Source organism: Drosophila persimilis, unplaced genomic scaffold (assembly GCF_003286085.1).
Source record: "Drosophila persimilis strain 14011-0111.01,24,50 unplaced genomic scaffold, DperRS2 tig00000002-arrow-pilon, whole genome shotgun sequence".
In the NCBI taxonomy this organism is placed as follows: domain Eukaryota; kingdom Metazoa; phylum Arthropoda; class Insecta; order Diptera; family Drosophilidae; genus Drosophila; species Drosophila persimilis.
The window spans coordinates 218,123-245,992 of NW_020825289.1; the positions used below are offsets into that span (position 1 = coordinate 218,123).

Sequence of the window (27,870 nt, forward strand, 5' to 3'; positions counted from 1 at the left end):
ACATGCGGCATCTTGGGACAGTTCTACAGCGGCTGCGCAAGGCTAATCTTCGACTTAACAAGGACAAATGCAGCTTCTTCAAACGCAGACTGAAATATTTAGGACACGTCATCAGCGGGAACGGCATACACACGGATCCTGACAAGATCGCCTACGCGAGTCGACGCTTGTCCAAAGCCGAGGAGAACTACTCCGTTACTGAGAAGGAATGCTTGGCAATAGTGTGGGCAATCCGCAAGCTGCGCTGTTACTTGGAAGGATACCGATTTGACGTGATCACGGACCATCTCGCCCTCAAATGGATCAACTCGATCGACAACCCCACTGGACGGATAGCACGTTGGGCTTTAGAGCTGCAGCAGTATCAATTCGATATTCACTATCGCCGAGGGAAGCAGAACGTCGTAGCAGGTGCACTTTCCCGCCAACCATTGGAGTTACTACATCAAGCTCTGGAGGAGGAGTCACAGTGCAAGTGGATCAGGAAAATGTTGGCGAGAATCAGGCAGCAGCCGGGCAAATATGAAGACTACCGAAGCGAGAGTGGACAACTGTATCGGCGCCTGCACACCGTGCCCGAAGAGGAAGACTCCACCCCATGGAAACTCTGCGTCGCTGCAGAACATAGACGACGCGTACTAAAAGAATGCCATGACCACCCGACGGCCGGACATCTAGGAATCCGAAAAACAAGCACACGAGTCGCCCAAAAGTACTACTGGCCAGGCCTGTTCCGAGAAGTCGCAAATAAAAGGTGAGCCAGTTCAAACCGGCGGGGAAAATGTTCACCAGACAAGTTGACGAACCCTTCAACGTGTTATGCGCCGACTTTGTTGGGCCGTTGCCCCGCTCCAAACATGGAAACACCGTCCTCCTGGTTTTCTTCGACGCATTTAGTAAGTGGGTCGAACTGGTACCTCTACGCAAGGCAACTACGCCACACCTGGAAAGATCATTCCGAGAAAGAATCCTAAGCCGCTTTGGTACCCCTCGTACCTTCGTTTGCGACAATGGGGCACAGTTTACCAGCCGATCGTTCAAAGGATTCTGCAAAAGACTAGGGATGGAACATCAGCATACTGCCCCGTACACTCCCCAACAAAATCCAACAGAACGCGCGAACAGAACAATTAAAACGATGGTGGCGCAATACATCGACGGAAAACAGAACACTTGGGACGAGCTCTTGCCGGAAATCACGCTCGCGATCAACTCAAGCGTGTCCGATTCGACGCGATTCAGCCCCGCGTTTTTGATCCAAGGTCGCGAGCCAAGACTGCCAGGCGCCTTGTATGACGAGGTTACGCCAGGAACGGGAACTAGCATCGCCGACCCGGAGACCAGAGCACGACAGATGAGAGAGGTGTTCGAAATCGTAAAAACAAACTGCGACAAAGCATCAGAGGAGCAAAAACGACATTACAACCTCCGCCGTAGGGAATGGAAACCAGCTATTGGATCCCAAGTGATGTTACGTCGCCACACTCTGTCCAAAGCAGCCGAAGGCTTCGCCTCCAAGTTGGCCTCGAAATTCGAGGGACCATACCGGGTGACCAAGTTTCTCTCTCCGAATCTCGTCCGATTACAGGTTCTAAACGGATGTAAGCAGCGATCAGCCAGTTTGAACGACCTGAAGGCGTTCTACCCGACCATCGACGAAGATGACGAAAAGACCGACCAGATCAGGACGGACAGTGAAGACGACCCTGACCGAACCAATATACAACAATCTTGATTACAACGCAGATCTACTCAAACCGCCACGACGATGCTGACACCCCGGATACACAGAGACGAAACCAATCAGGAACCCGGATATCTAGCGAGGAACGACGCACCGAACGAGGCGTGCGTGGCTGCTTCTCCTGGACACATCCGCTTCAGGAACCCGGATATCTTGCGAGGAACGACGCACCGAACGAGGCGTGCGTGGCTGCTTCTCCTGGACACATCCGCTTCAGGAACCCGGATATCTTGCGAGGAACGACGCACCGAACGAGGCGTGCGTGGCTGCTTCTCCTGGACCCATCCGCTTCAGGAACCCGGATATCTTGCGAGGAACGACGCACCGAACGAGGCGTGCGTGGCCGCTTCTCCTGGACACATCCGCTTCCGGGACCCAGATATCCTTCGAAGAACGACGCACCGAACGAAGCGGGCGTGGCTGTTCCTTCAAGGGCAAACCGCAACCGTGATTGTACCGAAGGGACCAACCAAGGCCGACATCTTGGAGATTCTCATTAAGTCTATAACCGCTCCGCCGCACTCATAGAGTATCAAAGTATTTCTTGCCTGTAGTCAACAAGTCCACTCCTATTCACAGCTCATAGAATGCGAGAGACCCCCGCCGACGGAGAACTACGACAAAAGCCAGGCCGGAGCCCCCAGTCGACTGGGAGATCATCGAGGAACTGATTCTTCGCCCCACTCCGCGAGAATGCCAAGTCCACCCAGAGGTCCTCAGCTGGGAAAATTTATACGGCGACGTCGTAAGCTGGCCACGCATCGACCAGATCATCGAGGGGCACGATTCGGACCCCGATCACGTCAATATTACAGGAGACGTGGCCACCAACGCCAGGGACCCAAGCCCTGGCAACGTCGCCAGAGCCACGTTCACCCACGCTCAGGGCCCCAGCCAGATCAACCCCGACCAGGTCGCCGAAGAGCACGCGCAGGGCCCTGGACACGCCACCGTAGGAGAAGCAGCCGACTTCACCGCTCCGGGTCCGAGCCCCGACGAGGGGGCAGAGGCCATCACTATCCCTGACGGGCTGCCAGGTGCCACCGCACGCGGATACCGCCAGCAATTCGAGCCGACGGAGTTCGAAAAAGAGATGCTCCGCTGGGAAGAGCCACCGCTTCCGGCACTCTTCGGGGCCCTTGATACGCTCAACCTTCTCGAACGGATAGACGGGTTGGACATCGCCCCCGAAGATGCAGGACTACCGGCCGTCAGCAACTTTGACGCCATCCTGCGTCCCGAAGACATCGCCCCCGAAGATGCAGGACTACCGGCCGTCAGCAACTTTGACGCCATCCTGCGTCCCGAAGACATCGCCACCGAAGACGCAGAGCTACCGGCCGTCTGCGATCTGGACGCCATCCTACATCCCGACGGCGGCCGTCCGGAGATACCAGAAACGTCGACCCCCAACCCAGCCGTTCGTTGGGTGACTGGGGAGGCGGATTGGAGAGTACGTACGCCCGACGGCCGGCTGCCAGACACCCTGAAAGCCCGGCTCCTGGCACAACTCGTCAACCCGCGGCGTAAAGATGTCCGATTCTTGGCAGAGGCGGACAACACCTTCTTCCAGGTCCACATCAGCAAGACGAGCAAAGTGACTATTCGCTCACGGGCCCCCCGAAGTAAGGAGAGGGTGTGAGGACCCATACTGGGAGCCTCACATAGTAACAAGAGTTAAGTGATTAATAATAAGACAACCTGAAAATATAGTAAGTCGCAATGGAGCGAGATTTGTATTAGTCACAATCATATGCTATGGTAGTAAATAAGCTAGTTAAACGGCCAGCTCACACGGAACAACCGCAAAGAAGACAGCGAGGAGAGAGAGCCATGCTCAGCCGGCAGCAGAGCGGATCTCTTTCGAGAAAGTCCCGTTGGCCCGAAAACGAGCGCTAGGCGTGGGGAGAACGTCGAGCGACCGTGGCGAGAGAAGGAGTCGATTTTTGGAAGCGAGCGAAGACGGAACGTCGCGGACAGTGAAGAGATAAAGAAAAGTGTTGAACGGCCGCGCGCCAGAGAGGAAAGAAAAAGCATGGACGAGCTGCAGGAACACAGGCGCCGGATCCGCGGGTGAGCTGGCCGATGGCCAAGGTAGTAGTAGGAGTAGAAGGGAGTGCAAGGGGAATCAATCCAATAAAACTTCGATCATATAATTAAGAACTCTTTGGCTCCCATTTGTTTTCTCTGGTCGGACCACCGACTGCGGTCATCTCTCCACCCCCTCCCCTTCCGTTTTCCTGACTGTTTTCGGTCACTACGCTCCCGCTCTGACTCTGGCAACAGGGTTTTACCCTGCTGGAGTGAGAAGTGGTGCGCGTTTCGGCAGAGGCGCCCCCCCCCCTTATCCTTTTCCTTCACCTCCCCGGACCCGCGGCCCACCTCGACCTTGGCAACAGGGGCTTTACCCTGCTGAAGTCGGGGAGTGCAGCGTCTCGGGTGAGTTTCGCGCCGCCCGGCCCAACGCCGGCTTTCCCCCTCTTCACACTCCTTATTAATGACTTGCCTTCGGTATTAACATCCTCTCGAGTACTTATGTATGCGGATGATGTTAGACTGTGTGTCCAGCATAAGGACATTTTATTTCATTCTCGCTTGCAATCCGATCTCAATAACTTTCAGTCATGGTGTTGTGCAAACTTGTTACACCTTAACGCCTCGAAATGCAAAGTTATGACATTTCACCGTTCTAGCCCCTTGCTGGCTCCCTATACCCTATTTGGTGGTTTTCTTGAGTGAATTACCCTGGTGGATGATCTTGGTGTTATGTTAGACCCCAAGTTAAAGTTTTCTGAACACATTTCTACCATGGCAAATAAGGCCATGGGCGTGCTTGAGTTTATAAAGAGGTGGTCAAAGGAACTTGACGACCCCTACATAACAAAGACTCTCTATACCTCGCTTGTTCGTCCGATCTTAGAATACGGCTCCTGCGTATGGTGCCCTCAGTACAAAGTACACCAGGACCGTATAAAATCGGTGGAGAGAGTACTTTTTAGTCTTTGCTCCGCGGGGCCTTAACTGGGATGAAGGTGTGAGACTCCCATCATACTCTAGTAGACTGCTACTAGTAAACCTCCCATCCTCAATTAACCGTAGAAATATGCTTGGAGTGATTTTTATGCACAACTTGACCAGGGGTGGCATAGACAGCTGTTGAGCTGCATAAACTTCACGATTCCTATTAGACTTACTAGAAATTTTATACCGTTGTTCCTTGCAGTAGTATTTGTATTTTGAATGCATGCCTAGTTATCTTAGTAAGTTTAGTGCTAATTTTCCTAGAATATTAGTCTAACAGCTTTCTTCCCTACATGCTCGTGTAACAGCCTTCTGCTGGTTTCAGAAGGGCCACTTGATGGTGCAGTAATTGCACCTCCTCTTGCAAGATGCAGTCATTGCATGTCAACGTCCAGAAAGAGGTTAGACGAAACTGACCGACGTTTTACAAATCCGTGTTGTGATTCTGATAACTCGGAACTACAAAACTGTTGGAGCTGAGAAGTAATAGTAATTCGAAGAGTTTAGGAATGGCAGATTATTTGGGGAAACTTTTTTTTATAAACCTTGTAATGATGTGAAATTATGGGAACCAAATCTGGAGCAGTGGAGAAAGAAAATTTAAACGATTTTAAATTAGTTAAAAGGTCATCATAATCAAGAAAGGAGGGATGGTTACAAATTGAACTATTTAAAGGGATACACTATTGCCCGGCAGGATAGTCGTTCGTTAAAGCGAAAATAGAGGGCAGGTTATTAGAAGGAGTATGCATAAGTACCATTTAAGTGTAAAGAAGAGAGATATTGTGATGAATTACGATTAGAGTTAACAAACTTAAAGAATTGTTTAGGATCTCGTTTCAAGTTGAGCTTGCATTTAACCAAGTAAGGCCGCGAGAATATTGTTTGGCACTCTGTACGGCCAGGACTAACCAGGCAGAGGTCTGGTCGTAGAGCGAAGATGAAACGTACGACAGTATCCATGATGAACTTATACGAAGTGGTGTATTCGCTCAGCGCGAACTCTTTTCAGAGCCTATTTTGCTTAGTACTATAGGAAACTTCATTGTGTTTGGATGTGTGTGAACCCTCACCGAGTTCTACGATCACTTTACGCGGTGGCTTTGGACATGATAGATCCGTTCCTTCAAAACCTTCGTAGTTTTCTTTTTTTACTTATTTGGGTTTGATCCTAGCTCACTAATTTTGGAACACTGACTTACAGTTGCCAACTCGCTGTTACAGACACGAATACAATCAATTCTACGAATATGACGATTTACAAAAATTTGAATATCATCAGCATACATATGAACTTTATCTACATACACAGCGAATCGTGGTGGCCCTAGGACGGATCCTTGAGGAACACTACGCTCGACGCAAAGAAAATACGAATATGTACACATTATTTATAGACACAGACTGCATTCGAAATATGCATTCAAATATGAAAAAATAAGTCTTGTTTCTGCTTGTGAAAAGTTACATAGACGTCTTAGTTTAAGACAGAGAATTTCGTGTTTAACCGTGTCAAAAGCTTTACTATAATCTAAAAGAGTCAAGAACGTTTTATTGTCATTGTCGACTTGTTCTGTGATGCCTTTAGCTATGTTTGTTATTGCTGATGTACAACTTCTGCCCACACGAAAACCTGACTGTGAAAAACCTGACCATCTGTTAAAAGTTTTTTAGTTGACAAGAATTTTGTCTAATATCGTTGATAAAAAAGCTAAAATATTATATTAATATTTGAGCCAATCGTATATTGTATGTATTGTATATGTATATTGTATGTAGATTATGTATGGAAATATTTTTGACATATTCCCCATCGATATCTATCGTTGCTGATGGTCGCGTCTTTACTTCGCTCCGCCTAACAATTATTTTTTTCGGTGATTTAAGTAGAGTAATTGCATTCTAAAAACATGGCACATAACATCTACATTTTAATCTTCTCTGCATAAATACTAACACAGTCGTATTGCGTTTGCAGCCTCCCTCTCCGCGTCGGACGCTTTGTGTTTTTCGTGTTCGTTTTGTGTTTGTGATTTTGCGACGGCCGTTTGTTCGTTGTTGTTGCTGTATTGATCTGCGCAATTGTTTGTGCTTCTTGATCATTTTTAGTTTCGGCTTACAGTCATCGCTCAAGCATTTTCCTCGATTAATCTCACCTTTCTCATATTTATTTTCCTCATATTTTCATAATGAGTATTTGTTGTGCTAAACGCTGCCCCTCAGCCTTGAGGCACGGCCTCAAGCCTTGAGGCACGGCAAACATTCACTTTCTGCTGGTTGTGTGATAACATGCCACACACTGTTTGCGCCGACTTTGGGAAAATTGGAGGACGCGTAGTCGACCTCATAAAGACTCGCTGCGGTCTCAACTGGACCTGTTGGGACTGCAGAGCTATTGACAACGACATGCGGGTTTTTATGAGACAGACTCATAGTGAATTCGCTGCACTCAACTCCGGATTCAAAATGCTACAGGATAAGTTTCTTGCGATGGAGTCTTATTTCAAAAACCTTAAAATTTTGACTGCGTCGCCAAAGCGAAAGAAGGTTACCAATTATTTGCCAAATTCTAATCCGGTCGTTTCTCTTCCAGCCCCGGGATCACCTGCACCCCAATCTTGATCACCGTCACTAATAAATTTTGATGCCACGGACCTTTGTTCTAATGGTTCCATTGCACCGACTACGACGGCGGCCTCATCTGCAGTCGCACCTGGCTCCCCTCCCGCGCCAGTGTCTGACCAGGATGTCCGCCCGAAAGTCATCGAGGAAGTCGTCGCAAGCGCTTCTGTGGTCATACTTGAAGCCGCTAACGCTGCCATCCGGAGGAAAGTCGAGGCTCCCTCAACCTCAACTCCCATAGCTACTACTCTTCCAACTAACACCTCTACGTCCACTGCTCGCGTCTCAACAAATAATTCTGTGACCCCTCTATCTGTTCTTACTGCGGTTGCTCCTCTAAAACCTATTTTCGTCTCTCGACTAATGGTATCGGCTACGGAGGTCATGGTTCGGAACTTCATATTGTCGAAGCTCAACATGGATAGTTTTGCGGGCCTTGTAGTTACCAAATTTAAATTCAAAGTCATTTCGCTTCTAGCTCTTGCTTAAGCCGGTTGTGTTTTTTTTTTTGCTCCTGCATTCTCCGCCCTTTTCTTAAATATCATACAACATTGTTGTGCCTTTGTTTTGATATATCATCGCATCTCTTTAATTTGATTTTAATTTGTGTTAATCACCAGTTTTTCGTTTGTAAACAAATATTTAATATAAATTCAATATTCGCAACGTAACGCATCGGACTCGTGCAGGCAATTTGTTATTGTTTTTTGCCCAATCCGCTTTTCGTTACCGCTTCTTCGGTGTGCACTGTTCTCGCGCATCAACGTTTGCATCGACCAGACTCTCTCGTATTTTTGCTCTCACTCTCTCTGGATTGCATATACTCTCCCTCTTTGTGGAATTTTCTTTTGTGTCTCTGCTTTAGTGAGTTTACTGCTCGTTTCCTGCACTTCGTTGGATCATCTGCTTCGAATTATTGCCGCTGCAGCTGATTGTCGGGCTCGCTATGCTGTCTGCTCTCCCATTTTACCTGCGCTCTCACTCTGTTATTTTATTATTCGTGCACAGTGATTATACTGCTGTAAATTATGGCAATCGTTTGTAGTGCAAAAGAAATGTAAATTCGGTGGTGTAATCATTGGTGATTCATTCCTTAGCTGCTGGCTGTGCGACAATTTGGCCCACATAAAATGTGCTCGTGGCGGAAATTTCGGTCGGCTAAATGATCTGATCTCGAAACGCATGGGCCTGTCTTGGTCATGTCCGGCCGAAATGCGCACATTTAAGAGACAGACTCGAACTGGGTTTCTGGATGTCCGGAAACAATTTTTGGCTCTCAACGAGAAATTTCTTGCCCTTGAATCACAGTTTCTTGGGCTCAAACTCTTGAGCGAATCGCCTAGACGGAAAATTCCGCATAATGATACCAATCTCTTGCAACCTAATCCGATTGGTACGCCTACCTTCATCCATCGGAAGCATTTTTTACTCCGTGTAGTTATGCCACGCCGCCAACGGTGGCTCCGGTATTCTTTACACCGAGCAATGTGCTTCCTTCGAGCATCCAAGTTCCCAACAGCATCAATCCCATCACCGCAGTTCCTGTTGCCGTCACTTCTGACGCGGTGAGTGCTCCTAGTGCGGGTGTGCTGGTTGCTGACGACGTCTTGCCAATTCCTGCTCCAATTCCTGCTCCAATTCCTACTCAAATTCCTGTTACAACCATTGCTGCCAATTCCTCTGCCCTTGGACCGAGATCTCTTTTAGGAGTGGCTCCACCATCTCGATCTCGCTCGGGACTTCAACTTAGAGCAGTGGTCGGAAAGCAATATTTGTTTCTCGTCTTATTCCTGAGGCTACAACGGAAGATGTTAAACAACATCTTTCCTTTAAACTTAACACTTCGCCTGTTGATATAGCTGTGACTAAATTTACATTTAAACATAAGCGCAACATATCATCCTTTAAAATTCTTCTCCCTGATTCTTTACTATCCAGTTCTCTAAAACCGTCAATATGATCTGAGCATACAATTATGCATGAGTTCCTTCTCAAAGATTCGAACTCGAATCCAAGAATAACCGAACATGCTCCAAAAAACTGATGTACTATTTTTCCATGCACTATCAGAACGTTCGCAGTTTGCTGGGAAAACTGCGTCAAATTCATACTAATAGCGCGTCCTTTGATTTCGATGCCATCGCGTTTACCGAAACCTGGCTTAACTCCTCTGTCAATGATCATGAAATTTTCATTGATAGTTACACTATTTATAGAATGGACCGCCCATCTTTTGCAGGTGGGGTTCTGATTGCAGTTAAATCTGTTTTCTCATCTGAGCTATTCCCATTCAATAACATTCACGGAATTGAATTTGTTGCAGTCAAAGTTCGTGTTGGCTCCGCATTTTTCTATTTAACCTGCTCTTACATTCCTCCCAGGTCTGATGCTGAGCTTTACTTATACCACCTCTCAGCAATTAATATTGTTGATTCTGCATTAGGGTGCAATGATCGAATTATTGTCATGGGGGACTTTAACCTCCCATTTCTTTCTTGGCTGCCTTGTGATGACGCTAACCTGTTGTTTCCCAATTGCCATAATGACTTTATCAATGGGCTAACGGATATTTCCCTTGTCCAAATTAATGCCGTTAAAAACATTAGGGACAGACTTCTTGACCTCGTTTTTGTTAACGATGGTTCTCTTGCTACGGTATCTAGAGCAAGCCCAATATCTCTCCCTGAAGATCCTTACCATCCAACTTTGTTGATATCACTGGAGTGTACACAATCTGGAGGTGCTGACAGTGTTTTCGCAAAACAAACTTTATCGATTCAGATCTACATCTCTCGCGTGTTGATTGGTCGTTTCTTTATTCATTACCGAACATAGATGCAACTGTTAACTCGTTTTATAGTTCTATTTACTCCGCCCTAAATACGTTTGTTCCAGATATCACTGTACCTGTATCGTCCAAGCCTCCCTGGTTCTCCAAGTATTTGTCATACTTAAAAAATAATAAATCCCGGCTCTATAAAAAGTACCAGAAGTCGGGCTCCACGTTGGCCTTAGCTCTATACTCCTCCGCTCGCTCTCTGTTCCTTGCCGTCAATACTCAGTGTTATAATCATTACCTTTCACAATGTAGTAGTAACTTTCGAAGTGATCCTAAAAAATTCTATTCGTTCGTTAACTCTAAGCGCAAGTCAAACGTTTTTCCTCCGTCCCTTCATTACCAGAACAAAACAGAAGCTTCTGCTGTTGGTATTGCAAATTTATTCGCTAACTTTTTCCAAACAACGTACTCGTCTCATATTTACAACGCATCCACTCCGTATCCGTACCAGCTACCTCAAGCTAACAGCATTTTTCTGCCCTTTTTCGAGGAAAGCATTGTTCTGGAAGGTTTGTCATCTATGGACATATCGTTTTCTGCGGGTCCAGATAAGGTACCAAGTTGCATCTTAAAACACTGTGCCCAGTCCCTTTGCAAACCCTTGACCTTTCTCTTCAACCTCTCCTTGGAACAGTCTTGTCTCCCAGTAATTTGGAATGCGTCCTATATCATTCCGCTTCACAAAAAAGGTTCAAGATCAAACATTGAAAACTATCGGTGTATCGCAAAGCTTTCCGCCATCCCGAAGCTTCTTGAGTTCCTGGTCACCCGGCAACTGCAACATCTTTGTTGCAGCTTGATATCTCCGTCGCAACACGGTTTTTTCAAACATCGTTCAACATCGACTAACCTTCTTGAGTTTTCTAACCTAATCCACCGTGGTTTTCAAATTGGTTTACAGACGGATGAAGTTTTTACGGACTTCAGCAAGGCATTCGATTCTGTGAACCATGCTCTGCTTATTCACAAGCTCTCTTTATTAGGATTCCCAACGAACCTTCTAGATTGGATTTTGTCCTATCTCTCTAACCGTACTCAACGTGTTTTGTTTTCTTACGTGTTGTCAAATACTGTTAATGTTACTTCAGGTGTGCCACAGGGAAGTCATCTGGGCCCGCTTCTGTTTATTTTATTTGTGAATGACCTTCCTCAAGTTATAACATACTCAACTACACTAATGTATGCTGATGATGTTAAAATCTGTCTGTCTTACTCTGATTGGTATTTGCACACACGCCTTCAACTGGATCTAAGTGAACTACTATTGTGGTGTTCAACTAATCTTCTTTTTCTGAACCTTTCCAAAAGCAAACTTATGACATTTTACCGTCGCGCTCCACTTTTTGTCTCATATGTTCTAGGAAATCATGTCCTCGAGCGAATTTCGAGTTCAAATGACCTCGGAGTCTTTTTTGATCATAAGATGCATCGTGATGCATGTGCTTTAAAAGCCATATAGCTGCAAGAGTAAATAAAGCTTAGGGTGTTTGAGCGTTCATCAAGCGTTGGTCCAAGGAGTTTGACGACCCGTACGTTAGGAAAGAACTGTACATCTCGTTAGTACGTCCTATATTGGAGTATTGTTCTTGTGTGTGGAGCAATATAAAGAGCAATTTTTAATCTTTGCCCTTCGTAGCTTTAACTGGGACTCGGGTAGAATCTTGCCACCCTACCGGACTAGGCTAAATCTTATTGACCTGCCGTCGGTGCACCATCGCAGAATATGCAATGGCGTAATGTTCGTGCACAAGCTCCTTCTCGGGATTGTTGACTCCCAATCTCTCTTGGGTCAGATTGACTTGGCCGTTCCATCTAGACCTACCCGTACTTTTAGGCCTATCCGTTTACCCATATGAACCTTTTAGGGTTTTATGCCATAATTATTATCCCATTGCTATACCCTATCCCCTGAACTGTATCTTAAACTAATTGCTTGCAATATTTATAATCACTTTAATTTAGCTAACTTTTAACTTCTCTTTTTCCGCCTTTTGTAATTAAGTACCATTATTAACAGATTATTTGATAATTTAATTTAATAAATAATAAATAAATAAAAAACATCTCCTCTTTTAAAATTCTCGTCCCGGATAAGCATGTAAATAGTTTGCTTGACCCCTCTTTCTCGCCGGTGCACACGATTTGCCACCTCTTTACAAATCGTCCCACTAGCCCTGAACATCGAGTTGGTATTCTTCCTACACCATCTCCGTCTGCCACATCCTCTGTAGAAAAAAACTAGCTTCTCCTAATACGGTAAAGATTGCCTATCAGATCGTTCGTGGTTTGGACAGCAAGCTGAACAAGTTACATACTGATAGTGCAACTTTTGAGGCCGACATTATCGCTTTCTCCGAAACCTGGCTTCATTCCTCAATCTCTGATTCCGAGATCCTTATTGACAAATTTAACATTTATAGATCGGATCGTCCATCTCGTGGTGGAGTTGTTTGATTGCTGTCCGCTCTGGCACAACATCCCAACTTTTTTCTGTCGAAGCTCATAACAATATTGAAATTATAGTGGTTAATCTACGACTTTCCTCAATAAATCTATTTATATCGTGTTCTTACATCCCACCGTCCTCTTAATTTTCAACCTACATGCTTCACGCAGCCTATTTTCAAACTGTTTCGTCCCAACTTAATGAGTCCGATTGTCTTATCGTCCTCGGAGATTTCAATCTTCCAAATATTTCCTGGTCTCCATCCGAAGATGTTCCCATTCATGCAGCACAAAATTGATGTTCACCTATATTTTGCTTCAAGAGGGCTGATTTTATCTCTTTGAATAGCGCACTTTCTCTGATAGATTGGTCATTCCTCGACGACTTTAATGAGATCGGACCCGCCACTAACGCATTCTACAGCACTGTTTTTTCCATTTTTCGCACCTTAAATTGCAAAATCTAAATATTCCATTTGTAATACCCTATGCTATAACAGTTATTTGTCTAACCTTTGTGCGGATTCACAAACTATTCCTCATCCACAAACTATCTTTACTAGGATTTCCGACCAAACTTCTTCTCTGGACTAATGCGTAGCTTTGCAATCGTTATCAGCGTGTCTGCTTCCAATCTTCTCTTTCTAAACCAGTTTTTTTCTGTTCGGGTGTGCCGCAAGGTAGCATTCTCGGGCCCTTATTATTTAACCTCTTTATCAATGATCTTCCCCAAGTTTTAACTAATTCTCGAGTCCTAATTTATGCTGATGATGTCAAGCTATGTTTTTCCCACAGCGACCCGGTGTACCCGTTATTTCTTCAATCGGATCTCGACGCTCTCAACAATTGGTGTATTATTAACGCTCTTCCTCTAAACATTTCCAAATATAACGTCATGACCTTCCATCGCAACAAGCCTTACCTTTTTGACTTCACAATTAATAACATTTCCTTGGAACGCCTGTACAAAGTTAATGACTTAGGCAATATCTTCGTACCTAACTTATGTTTTAATTCTCATATATCCGCTATTTCGAATAAAGCCGAATAAAGTCCTTGGCTTTATCATAAGATGGTCGAAGTAATTTTCTGACCCCTATACCACTTAACTACTCTACGTGTCTCTTGTTCGGTCCATCTTGGAATATGGTTCGTATATCTGGTCTCCCCATTACCAAAAATATCAATATGCTTGAGTCCCTTCAAACAAAATTCCTTATCTATGCCCTGCGCATACTTAATTGGGACCCCTCTCGACATCTTCTTTCTTATAAGAGGTGGCTGCGTCTCATTAACTTGCACTCTCTTGAAAGCCGTAGGACTTGTCATGGAATTATTTTTCTCCACAAACTTATACGACGTTGAATCCTCGGCCCTCATTAGTCTTATCAGCATTGCTGTCCCATCCCGCCCGACTAGGCATTATTATCCTCTCCGTCTTCCTCTCTGTCCTTCAAACTACTCTGACCATGAATCTTGCGCTCCTAAAGTAAAATCTTCTTCAATGAATAATTTAAGTTAACTTTCTTCTGCCTTGTATTGTGATAATTTTATAATTTGTAATCTGTTTAACTGTGCATAGTTGAACTCTAAACATTAAACATTAAGCATACAAAATTTTATGAATTTCAGATTCTCCATATAATTTACGGAGAGGTTTTTTCAGGAGGGCAGAATCAGTATTGGGTAGACATTCTGTCGAATCCGGCAGAATAAGTGCATAGCGTTGAGGCAAATTGCGGCCAGATGTAAGAGCGGCCTTGAAAAAAAGAAAGTGTTTTAACTATGGTGGTACGCATGGTGGTATAGCTGCTCTTCAGAACTGTAATATTTTCAATAAAACCAGGTGTACAAAAGATAACCTCTATAAAAAGTTTTTAAAAATGTTTGGAAACAATTATTGAACATTTTTAAAGCCCCAAATCTATTCATAAAAGTCGGCTTGGTTCACAGAGGAAAAGCAAGATCAATTTTGTGGAGTTAATAAAAGAAATAGCAGAAGATAAACGCAGCCGTTCCCCAGTTAGAATCGCAGGCGACTTCAACGCAGGGGCGACCGAGTAGGGAAGCGCAGGCTATGAAGTGCTGCATAGATGTAGCCAAACGCCAAAGTGAAGTACGGAAGCATTGGACACACAGGGCTTGCTACTAATTATTGACCTAATAAATTCACAGGATTTCGCGGATTAGCGAAGAGAGCAGAAAGAAGTCGATACTGGATAGCTACGAAGGGGCAATGCAAAGACAACAAGACTGTCGAATTTGGCAAGAGGCGGTAGAAGCTTTTCTTTTTCATCGATGCGTGCACGCCGGCAAATCATCTGAAATAGCTTTCGGTGATTTAAAGTTACCACAGTTGACCAACTTCCGGGCAAACAGCAGCTACATCAGCGGCAACAAATCCACGAGGCCGATTTGTCTGTGCTCGATACAAGGCAGGTTTTAGCTAGAACTCCCACAGTGACTGCTCCGGACAAGCCAGCTAAAACACGCTGAAAATCATGTGCGTTATTGAGGACGAGAAGGTGTATAGCTCTTGTGCAGGAGAAGATTGGGGAGTTCGAGGACATTGTGCAGTCCGTCGATATTACTGTCTTTAAGAAGATCTAAGCTGAGATTCTTACTATTTCGAATCGCCATCTACCATCAATAGCTTCTTACAAGCCGGTGATGGTTAAGCTAGCGCGCAAAGCATGCCCACCTGCCCGGATATACTACGCAATCGGTACTATTGTACCACTATTGTATGCAGAAGTAAGTCTTCCCCTCGAGCACGAAGCTATAAGTGGGAAGACCCCAAAGAATAAAGGGTGCAGTTCATGCTCAACCTCAGGTGGAAACTCTTCGAGCGCCTTATAGAGAGTCGCCTAGAAACAGAGATCGCTAGCCATCCGACCTCCAAGACAAAAAAACGACCCCAGCCTGGTAGCGCACAAAACCGAATCGGTCGTGTTACAGGAAAAAAGTTAGAGACTGTCAGAGTAGTGATTGGGGCTTTTTTTGACCACAGCACATTCTTCAAGCAACGCTTACAATACACGGGAGACAGAGCCTATCTGACATAATGGCTAACATTGGCGGGTTGCTCTCTTGTCAGGGTCATCATCATGTATTACGCATTACGCGTCTGCGCCTAGCCCTTGGTAATCTGCCCGCCGCTGCAACTAGAGCCGAAGACCAGGACAGGTGTGTGGCGGAAACCCACTGCCGGTGTCAAGAGCGGTGGGTCAGTAGAACGTTCGGAGAAACTGAGCTTACGGTCACATATCTCTAAACAGAACATGGGTTTTTTAAATTCGAATTGAACAAGTACTTTGTATCTGTCCAACATTAACTGCTGATCGGGAAGAGGCAAGCTTAGACACTCGTTTAAAACAAAACGATTGGGATGCCATGATTTCGAATTCTTGCACCGCGCTGAAAGACAGTGCAATCGAATCATTCGTTTATTAGAAAAAACAAAGCATAAAGCATACAAGGTTCGATAGTTTACCGCGGTGTATTTTATAAATTACAACTTACCTTTCCGATATGGTCAACGAGAAAAGCTTGTAAAGATCTTGGTCGGTGTCATTTAACTTAATGCCTTTTGTGTCTTCCTCATCAAAAGATCCGATATCAAAGGCATCCGCGGCATTTACTTCTCCTCTTGGAGGTACTAATGGGGGAGTATATTTTTGAATATAAACTTGGTGCCAGTCGATTCCACAAAAAAAATTATGCATTTTTACTTCATCAGCGCTTTTGAAATATATAAATCGATATATTGTAATTAATATTAAATATAATATTTTAGCATCTCACCCATTTCCCATGCAACCGAGTCGTTTAGAAACCTCCCTTTGAAGTAACATTTCCAATAAATTCTTTAGCTCGACAGAAAATGATTCAGGAAGTTCAACATTCTGTCAAAGAAAACAATACATATATTTATATGCTTATATTTACACTTATGCTGAAAACTATATAACATGGACAACAGTGGAAAAATTGTCTTCCAAGTTACTCAATTTATATGTTTTTTACCATTTGAAAATCTTTTTTGGGTTTTAACAATAGTATTTTTCGGGTTGAGAATATGAAAGCAGAGAGTATTTTACGAGACTTTATTTTCTGGCTATTTTGGGTGTTCTTCCAAACTACTCCGAGCCAAGACTATACATATATTTCTAGTATAATCCGACATGACAACAATAGTCAGTCTAGTTAATCTGCATTTTTTACAATATCTAATATATAAAATTCTCGTGTCACCAATTTCGTTGCTGATCTCCTCCGAAATGGCTCGACCGATTTTCTTGAAATTTGATGTGCTTTCGATTATAAGTTTTTTTAGATGTTTTCGCTTCCGAGATGAAACAAATAATGTTTCGGCCTACTGAGATTTCATATGTGTCAAGCCATAGCCAAAGCCGTGCCAAGGAGTCAAGCCATTTCGAAGAAGTTCAACTACAAACAGCCAGAGAATTTAATATATTTGAGCAATGCCAATAAGACGCAGAGGCTCCAATTTGAGTCGTCAAACGATCAAGTCTAGAACCATGCGAGATATAAGAGTACGAATTTTATGTGAAAAAATCCAAGAAAACAATGCAGATGAGCGTGTGAGCATGGCGCAGTTACGTAAATCACAATCGCAAGAGGCCCGAGATTAATGAAATTAACAAAAGCAACTTGAACGGAGAGTAGCCCGAAGATACATAGTCGACTGACGTATCAAATCAATCATCAAGCATTTACATCAAATTTATTTCTTCGACTAGCATTCCAGTATGAGCCTTATGTGGAATATTATGCTCATTCATTATTGATACTTTGGAAAAGGAATGCCCGCATTGTCATGCACTCAAATTTAAAATGAGTCTGTGCACTCGCCAATCGCGTGCGCCAATCTCAATTCACATTTTGGCAGGCATATCGTCAGCGAGCTGGACGCTCTGTTAAATGAGCACAATGAATTATTGAAATTATTCAAATCACACATGCACAAACTACAATACCAGACTAAAACTAGAACACCAGCTGACATCATGGTTGGCGACCGTACAGCTACGCGACAAATCGTGATTCGAAGAAGAAATAATTATCTTCAGTTTATTAGTGATACCGATCGTTCATATGACGGTCTCCTATATCCACTAATTTTCTGGAAGGGACAAGACGGATATTGTGTAAACTTTAAACAACGAGATCACGTAGCACATAGTAAGAACATAGTTAATTTGTTATTAAAGAATAAATTTTCAATTAATTTTAAATATATTTTTTCTAAACAGGAGCCGAAAACTCTTCGTATAGTTTGATGATTAGACGCGGCCGAGACAATTTTATTTTACAATGTCGTGCGATTTGCCAAAAATTTATGGTCGACATGTATGTGCGTGCGGAAGAATATATTTACTTGCGAGATGCTGTTGGTATATAACAATTTACCATGCACAAAAACAAACAACGCATAAGGTTTTCCGACCCGTGAACATACCACATAAAATTGGCCATGGGAAAAACATTTGTTTTCCAGATTCAGACCACATTTCAAATATTGGCCTTGTGTTTAGTTAATAGTCAGGCGAACAAAAGACCTATCGGAAATTGGTAACCAGTGCTGGCAATATTTTTTCAGAAAAAAATAAATTCTTAACTTGAAGAAAACGAAGAAACACCTGCAAATTTTCAAAAACAAATACAAAAAAAAAGTATTAATAATGTTGTCAACAATTTTGTATTGATGTGATATTTAAATGTATTTTATATCATTTTCATTAACTCATCCAGCTCTGTGGAGCTAGCTTCTAAATAACGAGGGGGAACGTTGTGAGTTGCTGCGGAGACCGCAACTCCACATTTATACCCGATACTTAGTCAGTATGGCTCTCCTCCGGCAGACGCCGCTAATATTGAACGACACGGCAAAGAGTGCGTAGATAGATTTGTTCCTTTTGGCTATAAAAATGTTCCGATCTGATCCAGATTCAGCAATCTGATAGATATGGTCATTCTCTATGATTGTGCGTTTTTAGTTTTCTAGAATCTTCAATATTGCGTATGCCTCAGATTTTCCTTCGTTGTGGGGGCGGAAAGGGGTGGGGCCAAATTTTGAGATATACGTTTTATAGTGAAATCAAACAGGAGTGTGGAAACCAAATTTGGTTACTCTAGCCTTAATAGCATCTGAGATTTGTGGATGCCACAGATTTTCGCCCTTTTTGGGGCGGAAGTGGGCGGGGCAAAGTTTTTAAACATTTTGGATTTGACATTCCGGATTTGAAATGTCGTTGCTCTAGCTCTTATAGTCTTTGAGCACTAGGCACTGAAAGGGACGGACAGACAGACAGGGCTCAATCGACTCGGCTATTGATGCTGATCAAGAATATATGTATATACTTTATCGGGTCGGAAACGATTCCTTCTGGACGTTACACACATCCATTTTCACCACAAATCTAATATACCCCAATACTCATTTTGAGTATCGGGTATAAAAAATTACTTACACAATTAAAAACGAGGCGGGACGTTGTGAGTTGCTGCTGCGAACGCAACTCTACATTTATACCTGATACATAGACAGTATAGCTACATTAACACAGAGCCCATCCCGGGGGAACGGTGGGATTTTTTGATGGAGGTGAAACTCCGCTTCACACTGGCATCATCCGCCATCCACCATCCGTCAAAATCAGCCGATAACAAGTACATCAAATTTTCGCGGACGATTTATTAATTTGTTTCTTATAATGGATGATGAAGATGTAGCAATTATTTCGGCCCTGGTTCAACAGAAAATTATGCGAACAGCCCGATAGTAGCAATAGTTCTAGTGACTTGAATCAGTCAGCAGAACAGATACGATCTGCAATCGCAAAATATTGTTTAGACCGTAATGCAAATTATAAACTTATTTATTTTTATTTTTCAGCACTTCCAATAAATCATTCTGTAGTCTTTTTTGGTTCGCATTGGCGGGGGCCCTTGTTGCCAGAAAAGGTGCTGGCGCTACATGATCCGTCCAGATCCAACTCGATAATGTCCGAAAAAAACTCATTATTAAACGAGGGAGAACGTTGTGAGTTGCTGCGGACACCGCAACTCTACGGTTATACCCGATACTTAGTCAGTATGGCTCTCCTCCGGCAGACTCCGATAAAGAGTGCCTACGAGAGAGACAGAAAATCAGTCTGAGCGTGACCTCGGGCGAAATTTTGAGATATACGTTTTATAGTGAGATCTAAAAGGAGTGGGGTTGGTTACTCTAGCCTTAATAGTCTCTGAGATTTGTGGATGCCTCAGATTTTCGTCCTTTGCGGGGGGGGAAGGGGTGTGTCGAAATTTCGACACAAAACGGTCAAGGTCCGATATCACAGGAGTGTAGATACCAAATTTGGTTGCTCTGGCTTTTATAGGTTCTGAGATCCTTGAACTCATATTTTGCAATTGGCAAAACCGACCATGAAACCTGTGTGTTAGAGTGAGACAGAGGGAGAAAGAGTGAAATTGTTTTCGTGATTCTGGCTGTAATAATTATACGATCTGGTTCAGATTTTGTACTCTAGAAGATATAGTCATCTTCTACGATTTTTAGTTTTTAGTTTTCTGGTATCGTCGAAATTGTGGATGCCACAGATTTTCGCCCTTTGTGGGGGCGGAAGTGGGCGGGGCAAAGTTTTGAAATATTTTTGGAGCAGTGACATATCACAGAAGTCTGGATCCAAAACATCGTTGCTCTAGCTCTTATAGTCTTCGAGCATTAGGCGCTGAAGGGGACGGACAGACGGACAGACGGACGGACGGACGGACAGACGGACAGACGGACGGACGGACAGACGGACGGACGGACAGACAGACATGGCTCAATCGACTCGGCTATTGATGCTGATCAAGAATATATATACTTTATGGGGTCGGAAACGATTCCTTCTGGACGTTACACACATCCACTTTTACCACAAATCTAATATACCCCAATACTCATTTTGAGTATCGGGTATAAAAATAAATTATGCATAAAATAAAGCATTTAGGTTAGGTTAGGTTGAGGCGGCTGCCGGGCTCGCTCGGAGCCCGTCACACTTAGGCCGGTTTCGGCCCGTTGTGATACCGCATAGGATCATTTCCTTCCTGCGTTGTGAGACTTCCTGTCAGCAATTATCCCATCCAGATGCTCTCACAAAGTTCGCTATCCTTCTGGGACATAGTTTGGACATCTCTGAGATGTCGTGTAGAAAGGCTGAGCCCAGGTGTTGTAGCCTTCTTCTGCTGAGAGCCGGGCAGGAGCAGAACAGATGTTCCACTGTCTCCTCCTCTTCCTCGTCTCTACAGCTGCGACAAAAATCGTTATGTGGGGCCCCCAGCCTGTTAGCGTGGGTGCCTATTAGCCAGTGTCCCGTGAGGGAACGTGTGGCTACGCTGCACCTTTTCCTGCTTAACTTGAGGAGCTCGGAGGTGCGCTTCATGTCCATGGTCGGCCATGTTTGCCGAGTTGTGCGACATCGTGGCACTGTTTGCCACATATCGTTTTTTAGTCGCTTGTATTGCTCCCTTATGATGAGCTTGCAGGTGGCCATTGGCATACAGATATCCTCCTTGTCTTGGAGAAGGGGGATTGTAGTGCCAGATCTGGCCAGCTCGTCCGCTATACAGTTGCCCTCGATGTCCCGGTGCATAAATAAAGCATTTACAGAGCATACAAATATTTGTTCTATGTTGTCAGTCGTCCGCTATTTATTCGCCACACACTTGCACCTCCAGCCTGGCAGACTCGCCCATGCCGCATTCAATCTCATCGACAGCCTCGAATGTATCCGAGCCATTCGGCATGATTGTTGTTGTTTTTTGTTAATTTTGTCACAATCATTGTTTACGTTTTCGCAGTGAATACCATTTTTTCGTTGTGATTGACAATTATTCAGAGTTGCATTTGAAAACCATCGGCTAACTATCGCGTAGAAACGAGTAGTTTAGGAACATCCAAAATGGATGGGGAACTAGCTGAAAATTTATTTGTTTCTCTTTTGGCTATAAATTGATCCGATCTGATCCATATTCGGCAATCTGGTAGATATGGTCATTCTTTATGACTGTATCTTCATTATTGTGGATTCGACAGATTTTCGTCCTTTGTGGGGCGGAAGGGGGTGGGGCAAAATTTTGAAATATACGTTTTATAGTGAGATCTAACAGGAGTGTGGATACCAAATTTGGTTACTCTAGCCTTGATAGAATCTGAGATTTGTGGATGCGGAAGAGGGTGTGGCGAAATATTGAAACTAACTTGTCAAGGTCCGATATCACAGGAGTGTGGATACCAAATTTGGTTGCTATAGCTTTTATAGTCTCTGAGATCTAGGAACTCACATTTTGCAATAGGCAAAGCCGACCATGAAGCCTGTGTGTTGGATCGAGACAGAGCGAGAGAGAATGAAATTGTTTTCTTGTAATAAGAATATAATAATATATACGATCTGGCTCCGATTTTGCACTCTAGAAAATATAGTCATCCTCTACGATTCTACGTTTTCTGTTTTCTCGTATCTTTGAAATTGTGGATGCCATAGATTGATGCTATTGATGCTGATCAAGAATATATATACTTTATGGGGTCGGAGACGATTTCATCTGCACGTTACACACATCACTCATTTTGAGTATCGGGTATAAAAAACCATTTTGTCTAGCATGAATGTTTCCAACGATATAGCCTTAGATTAACTAAGTCCCACCGCACGGTTGATACTGCTAATAGTTAAAATACATATGAGGAAATGGAATACAAATGGAAAAGATCAATTGATAATTCAGAAACATTAAGATAGGGGCTCATGTTTCACATATTGGACGTTGACATGCAATGACTGCATCTTGCAAGAGGAGGTGCAATTACTGCACCGTCAAGTGGGCCTTCTGAAACCAGCAGAAGGCGGTTACGCGAGCATGCAGGAGAGATAGCTGTTAGACTAATATTCGAGGAAAATTATCATTAAGCTTACTAAGAGAACTAGGCATGCATTCAAAATACAAATACCACTACAAATACTAATTACTAGAATGGTGTGTAAGGATTAGTAATTTAATAAGAGGAAGCGAATTACTTAATTTTATTTTATTTATTAAATTAACAAATTATCTGATAATAATGGTACTTAATTACAAAAGGCGGAAAAAATAGAAGTTAAAAGTTAGCTAAATTTAAGTGATTATAAATATTGCATGCAATTAGTTTAAGAGACAGTTCAGGGGATAGGGTAAGGCAGAGGGAGTTATAATTATGGCATAAAACCCTAAAAGGTTAATGTTCGGGATAATTAGACCTACATATGGGTAAACGGGTAGGCCTAAACGTACGGGTAGGTCTAGATGGGACGGCCAAGTCAATCTGACCCAAGAGAGTTTGGGAGTCAACAATCCCGAGAAGGAGCTTGTGCACGAACATTACGCCATTGCATATTCTGCGATGGTGCACCGACGGCAGGTCAATAAGATTTAGCCTAGACCGGTAGGGTGGCAAGATTCTACCCGAGTCCCAGTTAAAGCTACGAAGGGCAAAAATTAAAAATGCTCTTTATACCACACACAAGAACAATACTCCAATATTGGACGTACTAACGAGATGAACAGTTGTTTCGTAACGTACGGGTCGTCAAACTCCTTGGACCAACGCTTGATGAACGCTAAAACACCTTTATTTACAGTTGGCAGTGGATTAGTGGTGGATATAATGTGGTAGAGGGAGTTATAATCCGAGCATAAGACCCTAAACGGTTCATTCAAGGAATAATTCGATTTACAAAGGGGAAGGAACAACGGTATAAAATTTATAGTAAGTCTAATAGGAATCGTGAAGTTTATGCAGCTCAACAGATAAGGGCTGTCTATGTCACCCTTGATTAAGTTGTGCATAAAAGCACACCAAGCATTTTTCTACGGTTAACTAAGGATGGGAGGTTTACCAGTAGCAGTCTACTAGAGTAATATGGGAGTCTTACACCCGCATCCCAGTTAAGGCCCCGCAGAGCAAAGAGTAAAAAGTTTTTCTGTACTGATTCTATACGGTCCTGGTGTACTTTGTACTGAGGGCACCATACACAAGAGCCGTATTCTAAGATCGGACGAACACGCGAGGTATAGAGAGTCTTTGTTATATAGGGGTCGTCAACTTCCTTTGACCACCTCTTTATAAACACAAGAACGCCCATGGCCTTATTTACCATGGTAGAAATGTGTTCAGAAAACTTTAACTTGGGGTCTAACATAACACCAAGATCATCCACCAGGGTAATTCTCTCAAGAGAACCACCAAATAGGGTATAGGGAGCAAGGGTCTAGAATGATGAAATGTCATTAACAAGGTTTAACAAGCTTGCACAACATGGACAGTCCTATCAAGAGTTCGACACAAACAAACGACACTCTCATGTCTAGCTTACAAGGATGAGCCAGCTGATTTACTGGAGAGTTTCCAGATTATTGATTTTATCGACGGTATCAGGGATATTGAAACACGGTAAGCAATGGTTTTGATGAAAGAGCTCTATTTTGGAACACCGAAAGCCCATCTTGCATGAACTGATGGAATTATGGTTATCGATGAACAAGAAACAAGAGATGGAGTATTTATCGGAAGGGGCTGCATCTGCAACAAAACAAGCAATTGAGCGATTGACAAAAAGATACAAAATTACTACACCTACCAACTTAAAAGTAGCAAAAGATTATATTTTCAGTCAATGAGGTAATAGCTGGACTTAAAGATAAGAACTTTAAAGTCGAAATGGCTATGAAAATAATAAATAGAAATACAATTTCCAAGCCAATTTTCAAGGTAGATCTGACTCCTGATGTACAATGGCGAGCACATGTGGATACATGTTTATCACTTTTCACTTTAAGCGCCTGTAAAATCTTTAAAAATAAATCAATCCTTGTGATTTTTTTTTAAAGATTCTTTAATTTAGTGAGAATGAAAAAAGAAAATAATTTCAATTCAAAGAGATCCTTCTCCTTAAGAGACTTTAATTTGTTCAAAAAAAGATCATGTATCCACATTTACACGTTTCAAATTATTTTACTTTAATAATTTTTAAAAAATATTTGTTCCAAAAAGCCTTTCTTTCTTTTAACCAATTGGACCTTCTTACAATCTTCCGTGGTCCAGTTCCTATGCTCCTTGCTAAATATAAGATGCGCAGCCACTTTTCGTCAGAGAGGGCTGGTTTTTTCTGGCTAACTGCCGGTGTCAGGCCGATCGTACGCAGAGCGTCCAATCATGGAAAGTTCTCCAATTGGTTAAAATCGATGGAATAATGAAGAAAGAATATTATCTTCATATTTAGGATCCCATTCTGTCACATCCACATCCGAGATCACTTTCCAGCAAGATGGTAGCCCGACGCACAAGGCTAAATTCGTGAAAAATTGTCCCAATAACTCGAGTTTTCACTTAATCCAGTGGCCTGCTCAATAGCCCAGATCTAAATCCCATTGAAAATCGATGGGCTCTGTTTAAAAAAACATTGGAAAAGTACGAGTCTGCACCAAAGGATTGGGTGAGTCTTTGGGACCGCGTGAAGTCGGAGTGGCACATGATACCTTGCCAGCACCTACTAAATTTAGTCGAGAGTATGTCAATACTTATTCGGAATATGATAAAAGCTAAGGCCCTTTGGAACAAATATTTTTAAAAAATTATTAAAGTAAACAAATTTTAAACGTGCAAAAGTGGATAGCATGTATTTTTTTGAACAAATTAAAATCTCTTGAAGAAAAGGTTCTCTTTGAATTGAAATTATTGTCTCTTTACATTCTCACTAAATTGAAGAATCTTTAAAAACAAAAATCACAAGGATTGATTCATTTTTAAAGATTTTACAGGCGCTTAAAGTGAAAAGTGATAAACATAAATCCACATGTGATCGCCACTGTATGCCTATGGGTAAAAATGAAGTTCACCCGATCTACAAGATCCACTTTCAACTGCACCGTAGAATCACCGTTGAGGAACCACAAACACGAAATTAACCCGTCCAATGCACAAATTGTCACGAATATGGACAAACGAAAACTTATTGCACCCTACACGCAGTCTGCGTTGCCTGCGGGGATATATGTACATCTCACTGAGCCTTGCCCCGTAAACAAAGAGGACCCATCTGCCGAGCAAAGTTATCCCACAAATCTTGCCGTATATACCATCAACTACAACCCCAGAAGTTTATTTTGCTAAGGCGTTAAGTTACACAAACGAGTTGTACGCCTCAGTCTCTCTACGGGATTAATGAAGCATCAGGCATCGCAACAGTGGCCAGAAATTAATAGCCAACCTACCCATGCAAATCCATCCCGATTGCCTAGTGGAATTAAATCATGCTGGTAACTTTAACAAATACAATGGTAGCAATACAACAAACGATACAGGAACTTATGCGCAATCAAAATATCCTCTTGGAGCTCCTAATCAAACAGAAATCTACTTAAATGTTTTCTCTAAATATGTCTTTCTGGAATGAGAATGGCATTTCACAGCACAAATGCGGGCTCTTGCAGTTGCTTGATCAACATGACATTGACGCTATGCTCAAATCCGATACTCACCTAATAAAAAAAAAAAATTATTTGTATCTCAATGGTTAAGAATTTGTAAAATTTTTCGACCTATTACATTCGACAACGCAAAGCCCTAGAAGATGAGGAAAACCGATCTAAAACATAATGTATGGAGCAACTCTCCCCGAACAGCCAACGATTCCCAGTGTAGAAAACTAAAACAGGCGTATGTCCACCAATCGAGAGTGAATAACCATTACGTACACAAACAGGGGAGCGGGCTCGCTGCGACTAACCAATAATCTTGAAGCCATATTCCAAGCAGGAGAACTTATAAGAGTCTTGAAGCACCAAGTCTCAAAAATTCTTTTCTCACCATAATATTCAACAGGGCAAAAAATATATTCAATACTATACTCAACAATGAAGGAAATCTATCTATCTATCAGTCTCCTGTCGTGCCTATCAAAGATATTTGAATCTTTTGAATCATATCCTGAATCAACACCTACACGTCAACAGTGGATTCCCAATGCACCAATTTGGATTTCGCGAAAGACATGGAACCATTAAACAAGTAAAGCGGATAACGTCTGAGATTCGAAATGCATTTGAAAGACGAGAGTATTGGACTGTAGTGTCAGTAGTGTCATCCACACAGCAGATAAACCGACAAACAACAACTTACAACGTCTACAAACAACGTCTTACATTTCATGGCCTTGGAAAAATAGCAAGCAAAAATGACTGTCTAGCTAGCTAGCATATGTATATGTAAACGAGCAAAGGTGTAAGCATGTCCTTTTGGATACACGGATCGATTGGCGTAAACACATCGAAGCTAAGAGAAATCTACTGAAATTTAAGGCTTGTAACCTACATTGTCTTGTAAACGTCCGCTCGCCGACTACTAATCTACAAATAAACCAGAGGTCTCAAGGTTCTGGCCCATTCTAATAGACTTGCGTAGTCTTTAACTTACTACACTAGCCATACACGTCTCCGGCGAAGAGACTTCTCTACCCAGCAATAATAGTTACTCTAAATAATTAAGTAAAAAAATATATTAAAAGTCCGTGGGGGTTAAATCAGACGATAGTCAGTCAATATCGCCTAAAACTGTAATGAATTGAAGTTTCGATAAAATCTATGTTGAAATCTATCGATTGTTAAATGTACTAAAAGATGGCGCACCCTGTACATACTATATACAAATAATCACAGTTAGAAAAATACAATTTTGTTGTTTGCTGTTACTGTTTAAGAACCTTAAAGAAGGGCCAACCAAAAATGTAGTTATTTTTCAAAAAAATCCGGGGAATATGGGCATATGGGTAACAATTATATGTTCCTGTTGGGCAGGTCTGACAGAATGTTACGAGCAAGTCTACGCCTGATCCTGCATCTTGATAGTCTTCGAGCCAGGAAATTCGGGTGATTTGATAATTTGATTTGGTACCAAGCTTGTGCGCTTATGACATCGCCAAATAGGAGGACACTGAGGTATCTGGCTAAACCCTAATTAGTATTGCTGCCCCTCCCGCCCGACTAGGCATTACATTCCTCTCCGTATTCCCCTCTGTCCATCAAACTACTCTGACCATGAATCTTTCCGTAACCTTTGCCGCGATAACAATAAATGCTTCCATGTATTTTTCTG

General features: G+C 42.9%; 1 protein-coding gene across 1 annotated transcript in view; it reads right to left on the reverse strand.

The window, feature by feature from the left end:
• Nucleotides 1-27,870, reverse strand: part of LOC6602044 (G protein-coupled receptor kinase 1) — a 272,725-nt gene that overhangs the window by 104,107 nt on the left and 140,748 nt on the right. Inside the window, exons 11-12 of the mRNA XM_026985719.1 lie at nucleotides 16,476-16,576; nucleotides 16,194-16,412 (exon numbers count right to left, since the gene is read on the reverse strand). Coding sequence (XP_026841520.1) covers nucleotides 16,194-16,412; nucleotides 16,476-16,576 — 320 coding nt within the window. The remainder of the gene's footprint in view (nucleotides 1-16,193; nucleotides 16,413-16,475; nucleotides 16,577-27,870) is intronic.